Below are 13270 nucleotides of genomic sequence, written 5' to 3'. Positions count from 1 at the left end.
AGGTCCTCCATGATAAGCCTCTCTGTTCTGCAGACTGTTGACCCTTTACTCAGAGCAGCCACTCAATGGCAAGCGTTTTCAACACAAAGACAGACCTCGCGGCGCAGAGAGACACTCAGGGTTATCCATAGTTTCTCTCCTGATAGTTATTCAAGGGATACTGAGAGAGAGGATTCTCCTTAATGCAGTGGTTCTCAAACTTTTTCTGTCAGGCCCCTTTGGAGAAAAAAGAAAGTCGGGGCCGTCCAACACAAATAGTCAGGCTCAGTGGCGGCGCCAGAGATTTCTTTTGGGGGTGCTGTGGGGTAGCTTGACGTTTCATAGAGGGTGCTCAAACATTTAGGGTTTCCCATTAATGTACCGGGCGCCACAGTGGAATGTTCTACTGCAACACTCCCCACGCACACACAGTGTACCCGCGACTGATACAATGAAGGCTCGATAATCAGCTCACGGCATATAGGTGTAAGCAGGGGTAAAGTGCTATTTTTATAGGTGGTGTGTGTGGACCTCACATATGGGGGTCCAGGGGTATGCTCCCCCGGGAAGATTTATTTTTAAATATTGAAGTTAAAAGCATCAATCTGGTGCACTTTGAGAGCAACATGAAGAGATCTATGGATACATCTTAACACCCAGATGAAACACACCTGGAAGCAGATTTACTTTTTCTTTATGGATATTTTACAAATCACTCCCTTTTAAACTTTATTCATTTTTTAATGTCATAGTATTTCATACCTGTTTTTTTATGTATTCTCTTATTTTTGTATAACTATAATGATCATATAAACGTGTGCCTCGGAAATAATTGTTTACATTAATGGTGACCAAAACGTTTGAGACCCACTGAGATAACGCTGAGAGAGTCCTTTAGCTCACCGAGTCTCTCAGTCTGACAGCAGAGGACTCTCCTCCACCTTGTTGTTGAAAAAACTCCTAGCTGTTAGCGTAGCTCGCTAGCACCAGAAGCTAACAACAACGATCTCCAGTACCGGTGCGCTCTCTCTCGCTCGTGCACACAAAATGGCTCGTTTCACACACGCACACGCACACACAGCCGAGCTTTAATGAAACACAGGGACCCAGACGTAATAGTACTGTATCATATTATTTTCGAATCAATACTTTTTCAGATGGTTTTTTTTTTTTTTTTTTTTTTTTTTATTTATAACGGCGCGCCCCCCACTTTGAGAACCACTGCCTTAATGTCTTGCCTTGTTCCTTTTTCTAAACTGTGAATAGAAACACCCTGCAGATTGTTGGAGGTCAAATGTTTTACACTTGACTCTGAAAGTGTGTTTTTAAGCTGGCTTTAAGTATACTTAACACCAAAGCATGTAGCTATTGATGCCCGAGGCCATAAATGTGGAGCAGCAGGATTTATTTCCTCTTTATGATGAAGTAGGAGAAAACTACTTTTAATACAGTAGCCATGTCCAAACGGTATCTATTCATTCCTTTATCAGATTCAAAATCTAAAACCATAATCTTTTTTTATGTTTGGACTCCACACGCTTTGAGTTTACTCTCTGCTTTCAGGGTCATTTGTCATGCATCATGTTTAATGTATTTCCACTGGGCAACAATGGACTTCTCAGCCTCTACAACCAACATATTACTCCTTATCACAAGGCTTTACTCACTTAAAGGTAGGGTAGGTAAGAATGGAGAAACCAGCTCGAGTGCGCTAGAATTTGAAAAATACACAACCGGAAAAAATCTGCCCCTTCCTTCAGACTTCCTCACAGAGCCCCGCCTCCAACACACACGATCGCGCACATGACCAATGAGGGCACAAGATGAGTGTGTGCCCCGATGGAAGACTGATAGGCAGGTAGGCCATCCAGTTACTTTAGCCGGCTCAGATGATTGGTCGTGCTTTTTACAGCGCTACGGCTTCCACTGATGAGATTTATTATGTATTTATTGTCAAAGCACTTCAGATATTCATTGCTATCGGGATGTTAAGAGCATTCCATGGAATATAACAAAAAGTGTATCTCGAGCCGGTTTCTCAAACTTACCTACCCCACCTTTAAAGGTTTGATTAATGGCTCCGCACTTTGTTCATTTGAATGTTTTTTTTCTAGAAGGCCTAAGTGGGATTTACAGATACAGGAGAGAACATCATTTAGATTAGACTTGGAAAAATGGATACATCCTAAACCATTGTCACTTGCCTCTCTATTCCTTAATCATCAATAAAAAGGAATAGTTAACTTTTGATAACACGGCAACAACTTAACATATTTGTTATCCTACATTACATGATTTAATAGAACTGTTTTTATAACGTAAGGGGCAAATTTGACATGGTTAGAAGTGGAAATGTTCAGTTGGAATCAAATTAACTTTATCAATCATTACGTAGTTAGCCATTTTAAGATTACATTTTGAGATGAGACGGCAGTATTTTTCCCGATATCTTTGATAGTCGATATTACAGACCAAGTTTGCTTATAATTGTATATATGATCAACTGAACGTAAGCGGATGAAAATGGAGAGCACGATTGCAGAGAAGTCAAAGCGCTGTAACATTAATAATCCACCCCGGTGTCCCCTGTAACATCCAATCCCCTCCCTGAGGCGGGTTCCACTCTGATTCCCCGCAGCGCTGATGGGAAAGCGGAGGAGGACGGTTGGGAGTGTTTCAGCATCAGGTGGGAGTTTATCAAGCAATAAGCTGGTGAGGAAAGTTCAAGTGGGCAAAAGAATGGGCGTCAATGGTGCATTCCAACACGGCTGCTGTTCCCTGAGATGCTGTGGAACAAATGGCTTTTTAAGTGGCTCACAGGCCATTTCCCACCGCTGCCCACACACTGTGCTTCTTTTCTTCACGGATGTGCTGCAGATAAATACATTTTAAGTTTATTTGTATTTGTGAAAATGTACATTATGAAGACATTATATCACGATCTAGCAATCAACTTTAATCCAACTTCAAATTATTATTGTTATATATATATTAAATGTCTTCAATTTACATTATCCTCTAGTCTAATAGGAATATTATTTATATGCATTGTTAATTTATTTTTAATATACTAAGTCAATAATTCCTGTTTTAATTATCTTCATTTTTTTCTTTTTATTATTTCTTTTTCTAAATTATTATTTTTTTTTTTAAATGGATAACTATTATTAAAGGGATGCAAAATGCACTTTGTGATGTCTTCTCTACATCAACATGTGTCCCCGGTGTGTCGGGGAACTCACGCAGCGTCAGAAAATAAAACCCTCTCTTTTCCTCCGTACCCAAATCTCTAAAAACGGGGACCAACGGAGCTGATCCAGATTTACGTCCGATATTATGTAATATCTGAAATGTGGACCCACGGCCCAATCAGAAACGTTGCTATCAGAAACAATGCCCGACTGTTTTGGACGTAATATGGTCGGTGTTTACATTAGCATCGCTAATCGTGTTAGAGTAGTACTCCCTACCTACAGGGTGTACTTTGAGGGTTTGAGACTCTGCAGACCGTTTACATGCATTAGAACCTTCATAACACAAGGGGACGTGTAATAACCGGAAAAGCATGACATGGGACCTTTTTAAACGATTGTCACTTGCCTCTCAGGATTTAATCATCAATTCAAAGTAAAGAAAAAAGGAATAGGTACATTTTATAACACGGCAAAACCTTTACATATTGTTCCTGGATAATTTACATGTTCATCACCAAGGAGAATAGTGAAATTCCCGGTTTTATCCGAGGTACAGCCCTCTTTGATTCAGGTTTTTCATGACAGTGCTGCTGCTCGACTGTCGGCACGCTCATTATCTCGGCGGTGTGTTAAATGGATCGCTAGGCGCCTCCAGGTCAGCTCTGAGAGTACCACAAATGAAGTATTTCTTTGTGTTTCGAGTGCAAGAGACATCCTCACAGTGTCCTTTTGGATTACTGTTCTCCAGATAAGCGGCAGTGTTGGCAGACAGGTGGAAGTCCGCTATCTTTAGACTGCTGGTGCAACAACGACAGGAAAAAATGAATTGCATTTTGAGAAGTCAGGATGAATAATGAGCGTGGTAGAACATGCTGATGAGGGAAAAGCATCACGGGCAGGATTGGATGTTATAGGAAATGGTATTTAAACGGAGGAAACATCCGAGTGTTTACCGAATATCCTCCCTTCCTCCCTCCGGCCTCCTCTGCACATCTTTCCTGTAGTTTTCTTTCCCACTTAGTGAGTCAACAGTCGACAGCTGGGAGTGGAGCAGAGCATCTCGTAGGGCCTTATGTAACAGTTGGTGTCAGGCGGGAATGCTATTAAGATGTCTTATGGAGCTCTGCAGAGCAAACAACGGAGACTAAGTTAGCCCCACGCGGGACCACATGTGACAGGCGAGGAGCTAGTTCAATTTAAGAGATGACTCCAATAAAAAGGTCTCCAGTTTTATCAAGTTATATGTGAAAGACTTTTATTGGTTTGCGGCGGACTTGTTCCCATTGGAGAGGAATTATAAGAAGTCATTGGACGGGTGTAAAGGTCGAATGACTAAGCTAATTGTTTACTGAAAGTGGATGATATCGTTTTATCACCCAGCCCTGGTTTTAGTTTTGTCTCTCATATTGGATTTTTAACGTTTCATCAAATATTGTTTTTGAAATTAGATGATTCCAGAAATACACTTTGATCCAACCGAGAGTCGACGACCTATACAAATGTTCTGCATTCTCAAAATTGTGCAGCTTATTAAATTATTAAATACAAATATTATTTTTTGCGACATTTAACACGGAGACAATATCCTGCTAAGTGTATATTATTGTCCCCCAGATACCACTGGTCTTAGGACAGCTGTGTAACATTGCATGTCAGCCATGGTCCTTTTTAAATGTGATTTCCTCTCGTCTCTCTCTCTCAGGAACCCACTGCGGCTGGGCGGCTGTTCAGATGCGCCTCCTCCATGAACTGGTGTACGCGTCCCGTCGCATGGGGAACCCCGGCCTCTCTGTGCGCCATCTCTCCTTCCTGCTGCAGACCATGCTGGACTTCCTGTCAGATCAAGGTCAGCTCACAAAGCAGTGGTGCCGGGATGATGTGTGTGTGAAAGCTGAGCTGGAACTTAGCAATCCAATGGGCTTTCTGCTTTGAGTTTTGAATATTACGATCGGATCAGTGGCGGCTGGTGGAAAATATTTTTGGTGGGGCTATTGAAATAGGGACCAAACCATACTAGGGCGGTCCGGGGGGGGGATCCTCCCCCGGAAGACATTTTTGAGACATGACCCCTTAAATTATCTGGTGATGTTGGAACACGCGCACAGGCACACACAGGCACACACAGGCACACACAGGCACACACAGGCACACACAGGCACACACAGGCACACACAGGCACACACAGGCACACACAGGCACACACAGGCACACACAGGCACACACAGGCACACACAGGCACACACAGGCACACACAGGCACACACAGGCACACACAGGCACACACAGGCACACACAGGCACACACACACACACACACACACACACACACACACATTGAGGCTTAAAAATAGGAGATAATCCATAATCTTCAGGTTAGCTATGAATCTTCCAAAACTGTGCAACAGTACAGTCGGCCCACACAAACTGCAGAACACTGGTGCTTTGGGAACACTCAAATGATTTAATTCCCATTTAAAATCAGGAGACAAAATACGAAGTGTGTGTGTGTGTGTGTGTACTCCCGATTTCATTGCCCTCTCCCGGTTTCCTCCCGGGGTCATATTTCTCCCGATTTCTGACTAAATCAGATTTACTCACGACTGTTTCCACTCTGACTTTAATACAGCTACACCATTGTTTGGTTTCCATGGTAGCGCGTCTCTTTAGCAGCGCGTGCAACTCAACGTTTGAGAGGGTGAGGAAGATGAAAACTGAACAAGAATCGACAACTCCACCCTCTGCTCACTCCTCTCCTGTAAAACACAGGTCCAGCCCACACACATGCTCCATGGCGCCACAGGCACTGCCCTTACAACTACAATAAGCATGTACATGTTAATCTACAGCTCCGGCGATCCACTAGCACCGGAGTCTCCAAACTACTGTAGCGTCACCTTGGATACGAGTCCAAACAACTCACAGACACACAGGCCAGGGCGCTGACACGGCGCCCTTTGAGCATCAGATCTGACGACGCTGATTGGCTGAAATTATGTTTCGGCGGCATAGTATACAGATGGCAACAGTCAGCTTGTTGGCTGCTGCTCTGGCTGAGGGCTCCTTTCTTAGCGCCCGGACGAGAGAGGGTAATGATACACGCTGCGGCCAGGCAGGAAACATGTGACTTATCAGTAACTTTAGACATCGTAAAACAATTTTAAACGAGATTTTATTGTAGATTATACATTTTACTGATACCAATTATATAATATTTACCTTGTTCATTAAAAATAAAAATAAAATAATTTTTTTTTTTTTATTTATTTATTTTTAATTTTTAATGACGATCAAACATGTGGGAAGAGGGTGGGCAGCGCCCCTAGCGCCCCTATGGGCCGGACGCCACTGGATAGGATAATACTTTAATGGTCAGATCAAGTCTGAAATGCTCCTTGCATCACAGCAGCTCCATGTGTAACATCAACATAGACAAATATCAAGACACAATACATGAAAAACAAACAAACATTTAACATCACAATCACAGAGAGAAAACATTGTCAATGACCCTTTAGCGTGCATCTGATCTGGATTCAGCTCTGAGGGGATCGACTGGAGCACAAATGCTTCAGTCTGAATTTGATGATATGTGTGAAAGCCGACCTGGAAGTTAGCAATGGGCTTTTGGTTTTTGAATATTGTCCGAGATCTGCTGCTAACACGCGTATGGTACTGACATGTTTTTATCCTCTCCACATATTACACCACTTGTATCATAGTTGAAGATTGAATGCAGTGGGTAAGGCTCCTAATAACTCCTTCATGTCCCCAGCGCTAAGCTAAAGGTGGCTAGGTCAGCTCACAAAGCAGTGGTGCAGGGATACGATAATACTTTAATGGTCAGGTCAAGTCTGAAATGCTCCTTGCATCACAGCAGCTCCATGTGTAACATCAACATAGACACATATCAATATGGGCTTTCTCTTTTGGAATATAATATCTGCTGCTAACGCACATTTATGACGCTGACATTTTTTAATCTGCAAGATCATCTCCACATATTAAATAAAGATTGAATTGAATATTAAAACCACTTGTATCGTAGTTGAAGATTAAATGCAATCGAGGCTACAACTCCTTCAAGTCACCACCGTAAACTGAAGGCGGCTACTGTAGAACTAAACTTTAACATTTACACACGGCATCTATTGCACGTCTGTCCGTCCTGGGAGAGGATCCCTCCTCTGCTGCTCTCCCTGAGGTTTCTCTGGAAGTGTTTCCTTGTACGATGTGAGGGTCTAAGGACAGACAGAGGGTCTAAGGACAGACAGAGGATCTAAGGACAGAGGGTCTAAGGACAGAGGGTCTAAGGACAGAGTATTGTCATACTGATATTCTGTACACACTGTGAAGATTGGGCTATATAAATAAACATTGATTGATTGAAAATCTTCTCAGTTTTGTCTCAACAACAGACCTTATTTTAAACGTCTTACCATAAATGCGTACACAAAACGATAGACTTCAAGGCAAGTGCTATAAATGATAACCCATTTCCATGTTTTAGGACTCATGCCTGCACCACTGCATAAGTCTTAAAGGCTGCAGTATTACGCTCCCCCCCCCCACGGTAGTATTTTAACCCTGCGAGGGGCTTCCAGCCTTCTAGAAACGGCCAACCTGTCCTTTGGTGATTAAGGCATTATACCTTGTTCTTAATAATATGTGATGCACTACAAAGCCAGTCTCTTCTTGGCGGGAGTGCAACATTGTGCTCTGTGCAGCCTGGAGATAGGGTTTCTGTTTGAAGCGATGTGAGCGAGGTCCACTGGCCTCACTGTGTGTGTGTGTGTGTGTGTGTGTGTGTGTGTGTGTGTGTGTGTGTGTGTGTGTGTGTGTGTGTGTGTGTGTGTGTGTGTGTGTGTGTGTGTGTGTGTGTGTGTGTGTGTGTGTGTGTGTGTGTGTGTGTGTGTGTGTGTGTGTGTGTGTGTGTGTGTGTGTGTGTGTGTGTGTGTGTGTGTGTGTGTGTGTGTGGAGATTACAAGAGCCTGACATATCGTCTCTTATTGAAGACACATGTCCTCTCCTCGCCCACAGCAGCCATGTCTTTGAACAGTTCTCTGATGAAAGGCCGCTCGATGTACCTCGTTAAGTCGTGTGTGTGGTATCTTGCAAACATAAATCAATTTCTATATTTATTGAGTCTGTCGGTCACAGGGATTTAATGAGGTGAACTCTCCCTAACCACCAATTAGCGATCCTCTTGAGTCTAACACCACCTCAAATCAAACTGTACCTCCATTCTGAGGAATAGCCAGCGATGTTTTTAAAGCACAGTTGCAATAACAAGCGCAATTGTTGCATAATTTGTCTTCTCCAAGGAGAACATTGATGTGGTTGTTTAGGGGTTGCAGACTTGCAGAAGTACTACCAAGGGCAGATAAAGTTATTTTATTGATTTACATAAACTCACATTGATCCCTATTTTTTCTGCAATGCTATAAAACTTATTTTAAGAGACTTCTCTAACCAAACAGACTACTTTTTCAGCAAAATGCACCACCTATCTCTGCAGTACCTCCCTTTTTGAAACGCAAACAATAGCCGCGTTCACACTGCGGTACTTTTCCCACAAAGGTTCATGCGAACTTAGTTCATGATCGCGTTCACACCAAAAAGAGCCGGTACTAAAAGCAGTTCATGCGAACCTTTTTACCCCCTCGAAAGTCCCCGCTAGAGAGCAGGGACTTTCGAGCGGCTCTTTTTTGAGAAAAGAGCTATATTCCTGATTGGCTGGGCGGATTGCAAACCACGCCCCGTAAAACTCCCAAAAAGTTTTGTGAAGCCGCCATTTTATTATCCTCGCATTAGCATTATTAGCATTAGCATTAGCCCAGCGCAGAAACGCAGAGAGACTAACTTATGGCAACACACAATAAAACATGGGAGCGGTGGAGATGAGGAGGTGTCGGCGTTCTGGCGATTTACTCGGAAGGCTTCAGTAGAAGCTGCTGGGAGTCCCAGCAGCTTCTACTGAAGCCTTCCCCAACTCCGGGGACTTCCGGCCGGGGACTTTGGGCGGCAGTATACGCCGTGAAGTGGGTTGCGGCCTGCCAGTAAACCCAAAGCAGAAGAAGAAGAAGTGACGTCAGCGGCTTCATTTGCCTAATCCTCCCCCAGGGACTTTTTCTGGTGTGAACGCGATCTGTACTTAGTTCATGAGAACTAAAGAGTTCGCATGAACCTTTGTGGGAAAAGTACCGCAGTGTGAACGCGGCTAATGCACTGTTAAGCAGGAAGGAGTGTTAAAGTGTCGGGTGAAGTCAACATGTCGTGACAACACTTCAGTAAATAGAGATGGATCCGTTTGATATTGCTTTCTTTTAAATAGTTCACGTCGTACCAGAAGGATTAAGGTCATCCTTTTTTCCCCTGAAAGCAGCCAGAAGTCTTTAAATTATTCATAACACTTTTGATACGTCCGTTTGTGGCGTGTCAGAAGTTTTCATTTCACCCTAACATTTGATAAACCCTTCCCCACTGTCATTAAAGGTGACAGTGGGCACCTCTTCTCAGTAGTGTCAATAAAAGCACCTCCTTCTCAGCAGGGAAGGAGGTGTTCTGTGGGGTTGGTTTTCATTTGATCAAATAGTGAAAGGATTCAGGAGAACGACAGCTGTGTTACATTAGCAGTAGCACCTGCTCAAAGTCTGTACATGTTCAGTTACTATTGCTTAATTTTGTTACCACGGGTGTTCATTTTGTCAGCTATTTTTTATTTTGTCGTAGTCCTGTGTCAAATGTCCTTGTTAGTTTTAGTCACCTTCATCCTGTTTTAATTTAGTCAAGTTTTAGTCGACTAAAAGTCTGAGCATTTTAGTCTACTTTTTGTCAATGAAAACTGTTGACCTTTGAGTCTTAGGTCATCAGGTTATATAGAACATTTCCGTCAAACTAGTCTAGCCAAAACCAATAATTTGTCATTTTAGCCAAACTTATTTCACAATAAGATTATATCTTGTCCTTATTGGATGAAAAACACAGGTTGAATGATTAAGCAGCCTTGCAGAGAGTATCTGGTCAGGTTTGTGGTGTGTTATGGCCACATTGCTTCCCTTCTGATGAAACAATGCATTCGCTTTTTTTCTCCGCCTCATTGTAGCGAAAATGGGACCAAATATCACATCGTTTCTTTCTCCCAAGCAGTGGTGGCGTTAGACTTTTTCGTTGTCAGTCATTTCGACGGATCGTAACATTTCCGTCATAATCCATTATTACCCGTCGGGTCTGTACCATAGACTGTATATATAAAGGTCTGTACACAACTCATCACTCACTCGCGCTGACGGGGACGGGGGGGCAAGCCCTGTTGTTGCTATTTTATCTTCTGTTAAATAAGGTTAGTTAGATGAGCCGAGTCTTCCTGACAGTTCAGTGTGCCGCTGCCCGGTCTAATTCGAATGTACCGCCGCGCGCAGCACCGACACACAGCTGCTGCCCAGCCGCGGCACCGGAAATGGAACTGCTGGGAGAAAAACTGTCTATCAGAGATGTAACGTTATCTTTGATTATATTTCCTCTCCTCCTTTTTCGTCAACGAAAGTAAAGAGAGATCTTGGCAACGTTTTTATTTAGTAAACTACATTTTCGTCTCGTCACCTTTCGTCAACGATATTGCATGTTGATTGATTTCGTTAGTTATTGTTTACTGACGTCATAGTCTCGTCTTAGTCATGGAAAAAAAGGTCGTTGACGAACATTTTTCGTCATAGTTTTAGTCAACGAAATTAACACTAGTTACCACACCATTATTCAGTCTGACATCAACTTCTTGTTTGCCGTTTCTACCCAACCTTAATGGCCTGTTATCATACCTGTGGCTTCCTATTAAAGAGGCCCTGTTATGCTTTTTGGAGTTTTCCCTTTCCTGTAGTGTGTAATATCGGTTTGTGTGCATGTCAATGGTTTAAAAACGCTAAAATCCCAGAGTTCCCTTCAGAGGGAGTTTCTCTCCGCCTCCGTTGGACTCATTAGTTAACTTCTGTAACGTAGGCCCAATCCCAAACCACTCCCTCGACCCTACCCCTCCGTCTGTAGCCACACTCGCAGCTCAACGAGGCTCCTCCTGTCAGATGGAGGGAGTAAACACAGCAGCAAGCTTTGGGACGGCCTCCCCTCTCTCCGGCAGAAACAGGAAGTGCCGTAACTGTATGTAACAACGGTTTCAAATCAGCATCTCAGACAAGGCACACATTTACCTTTTTCTAGACTAAACACAGGTTTGATCTCAAGTTAAAACATATGAGGTCATCATGAGGTCGTTAACATTGCAGTTTGTCAGTGGATGTTTGCTGGAACTACTTGTTAACAGCTTGTTTCCTGACGGACACATGCATCGGTGCTGACTCGCACACATGAATGGTCTAAAAGAGAACAATATGTTATTATTGTATGCTGTTCCTGGCTTAATGTGAACAGAATCAACATTCAAACAGGCCCCTGCTTTTGTCCCCGAGTGGCCCCGATCAGACGGCTGCTGTGAACACTCAGACATGGCAAACAAGGGGACATTTTGTTTACAAATAAGCCATCAATCATAACAAGCTGTGAGCCAAGAGGACGACTGAGCCATCGCCCATTTATCTCTTGCTATTTTATTCCCAATGTGCTTTTTTCACCGATTCCTTCTCACGGCCCGTCCACACAGCGGTGCACACGTTGAAAGCTTCACCGTTCACTTTGAATGGGGTGAGGTCACTTTTCGCCGAACTGCATTGCGGGAAGCGACACGGAGCTTTGCCGGCGTGGCTCGCTGCAAAAGTTGAGCAATGTTCAACTTTTGAAGCCTCGGCAGAAGAGTCAGCCAATCGAATCATATGCCGGTACAAGCTCGAGCCAATCAAACCGCTGCTTGTGTGTCAGGGGCGGGATTGGTTGTTGGTCGAGTTTCAGACACGCCCGCCGGCAAGCTTCAACGCACGCCGCTGTGTGGACGGGCTGTTAGGGTCACTTTATAAATAATTTGTACCCTCGCCGGACCTTAATTTGAACTATACTCCTCTGACTGTAGTTAACATGGCTCTTTGGCTCGTCTATATTAACTTGTAAATGCAACACATTTGTTTGGACCGTTTTGTATGTTATCACTTTTGTCCGTTTAAAACAGGCATTTCCTAGAGAGCATATATACTGTATATTAGGCTTACGGTGTATATACACAATTATTAAAACAAAAAAAGCTGGATATATGGCCTTGAGATTCATACCTCTTTATTTTCAGGGTTTTTGTTTTGTTCCAATGTTCTGGAAATGTTTTTAATACTCATTAGAGAAGCATCGGTTCAAATGCTAAACCAAAAACAAGTCGGGGATTAATTAGTTTTGTGATTGCTAATTTGGTTTTGTCAGAGAGACGCAACCCGCTATTATCTTATCCTTCCAATGTTGAATCATTTAACTTATTCACAAACAATTAAACATACAGGAACGATCATAAGACACAATGTAGCATGAAATGGGGGCCCAGACCCTACACACAAATGATTTACATTATATCCAATCAAACTTTATTTATATAGCACTTTAAAACCTCCAGAAGTGCTGTACAGAGATACATAACATATAAAGTCACACAGCAACTATTCCATTTTTTGCAGTGTATATATTTAGCACATTTTAACATTATTATATGCTGACCCTTTGTGTGCTGTTTGGGTCTGTGGGACCCGTTTGCAGTGTTTACTAAAAGAAAATGTTTGCAATTTAATTAATTTAACCTTTTTTATTTGGGGGTGGATCTCACCTCCTCTAGGGGGGTCCTCACCGCCTCATGAGCATGCATGGAAGAGTTTTTTTAAATGTTGAAGTGAAATGCATCAATCTGGTGCACTTTGAGCACAACATGAATGTATGGATACAGCTCTCAACACTCAGATGAAAGGGAGCTGTATTTTCAATAATCCAAACATCTTTAGAATATGATCACAACCAATAACAAATCATTTAAACTTGTTTATTCTTATCTTATGTTACCTATTAGCATTCTTTCTTTTTCTTTATGCATATTTTACTAACCACTCCCCTTTTAAACTGTTTTTTTTACTGTCCTATAGTACACATTGGAATTATTTCTTACTTTATCTATATTAAATAGATAAAG

General features: G+C 42.6%; 1 protein-coding gene across 1 annotated transcript in view; it reads left to right on the top strand.

The window, feature by feature from the left end:
* The window catches only part of trappc9 (trafficking protein particle complex subunit 9), a 339169-nt gene that overhangs the window by 39180 nt on the left and 286719 nt on the right, over positions 1-13270 (top strand). Inside the window, exon 9 of the mRNA XM_034094424.1 lies at positions 4876-5019. Coding sequence (XP_033950315.1) covers positions 4876-5019 — 144 coding nt within the window. The remainder of the gene's footprint in view (positions 1-4875; positions 5020-13270) is intronic.

Source organism: Pseudochaenichthys georgianus, chromosome 11 (genome assembly GCF_902827115.2).
Source record: "Pseudochaenichthys georgianus chromosome 11, fPseGeo1.2, whole genome shotgun sequence".
Classification (NCBI taxonomy): domain Eukaryota; kingdom Metazoa; phylum Chordata; class Actinopteri; order Perciformes; family Channichthyidae; genus Pseudochaenichthys; species Pseudochaenichthys georgianus.
Note: the sequence above shows the minus strand (reverse complement) of the source record. Positions and strands in the feature narration are given on the sequence as shown.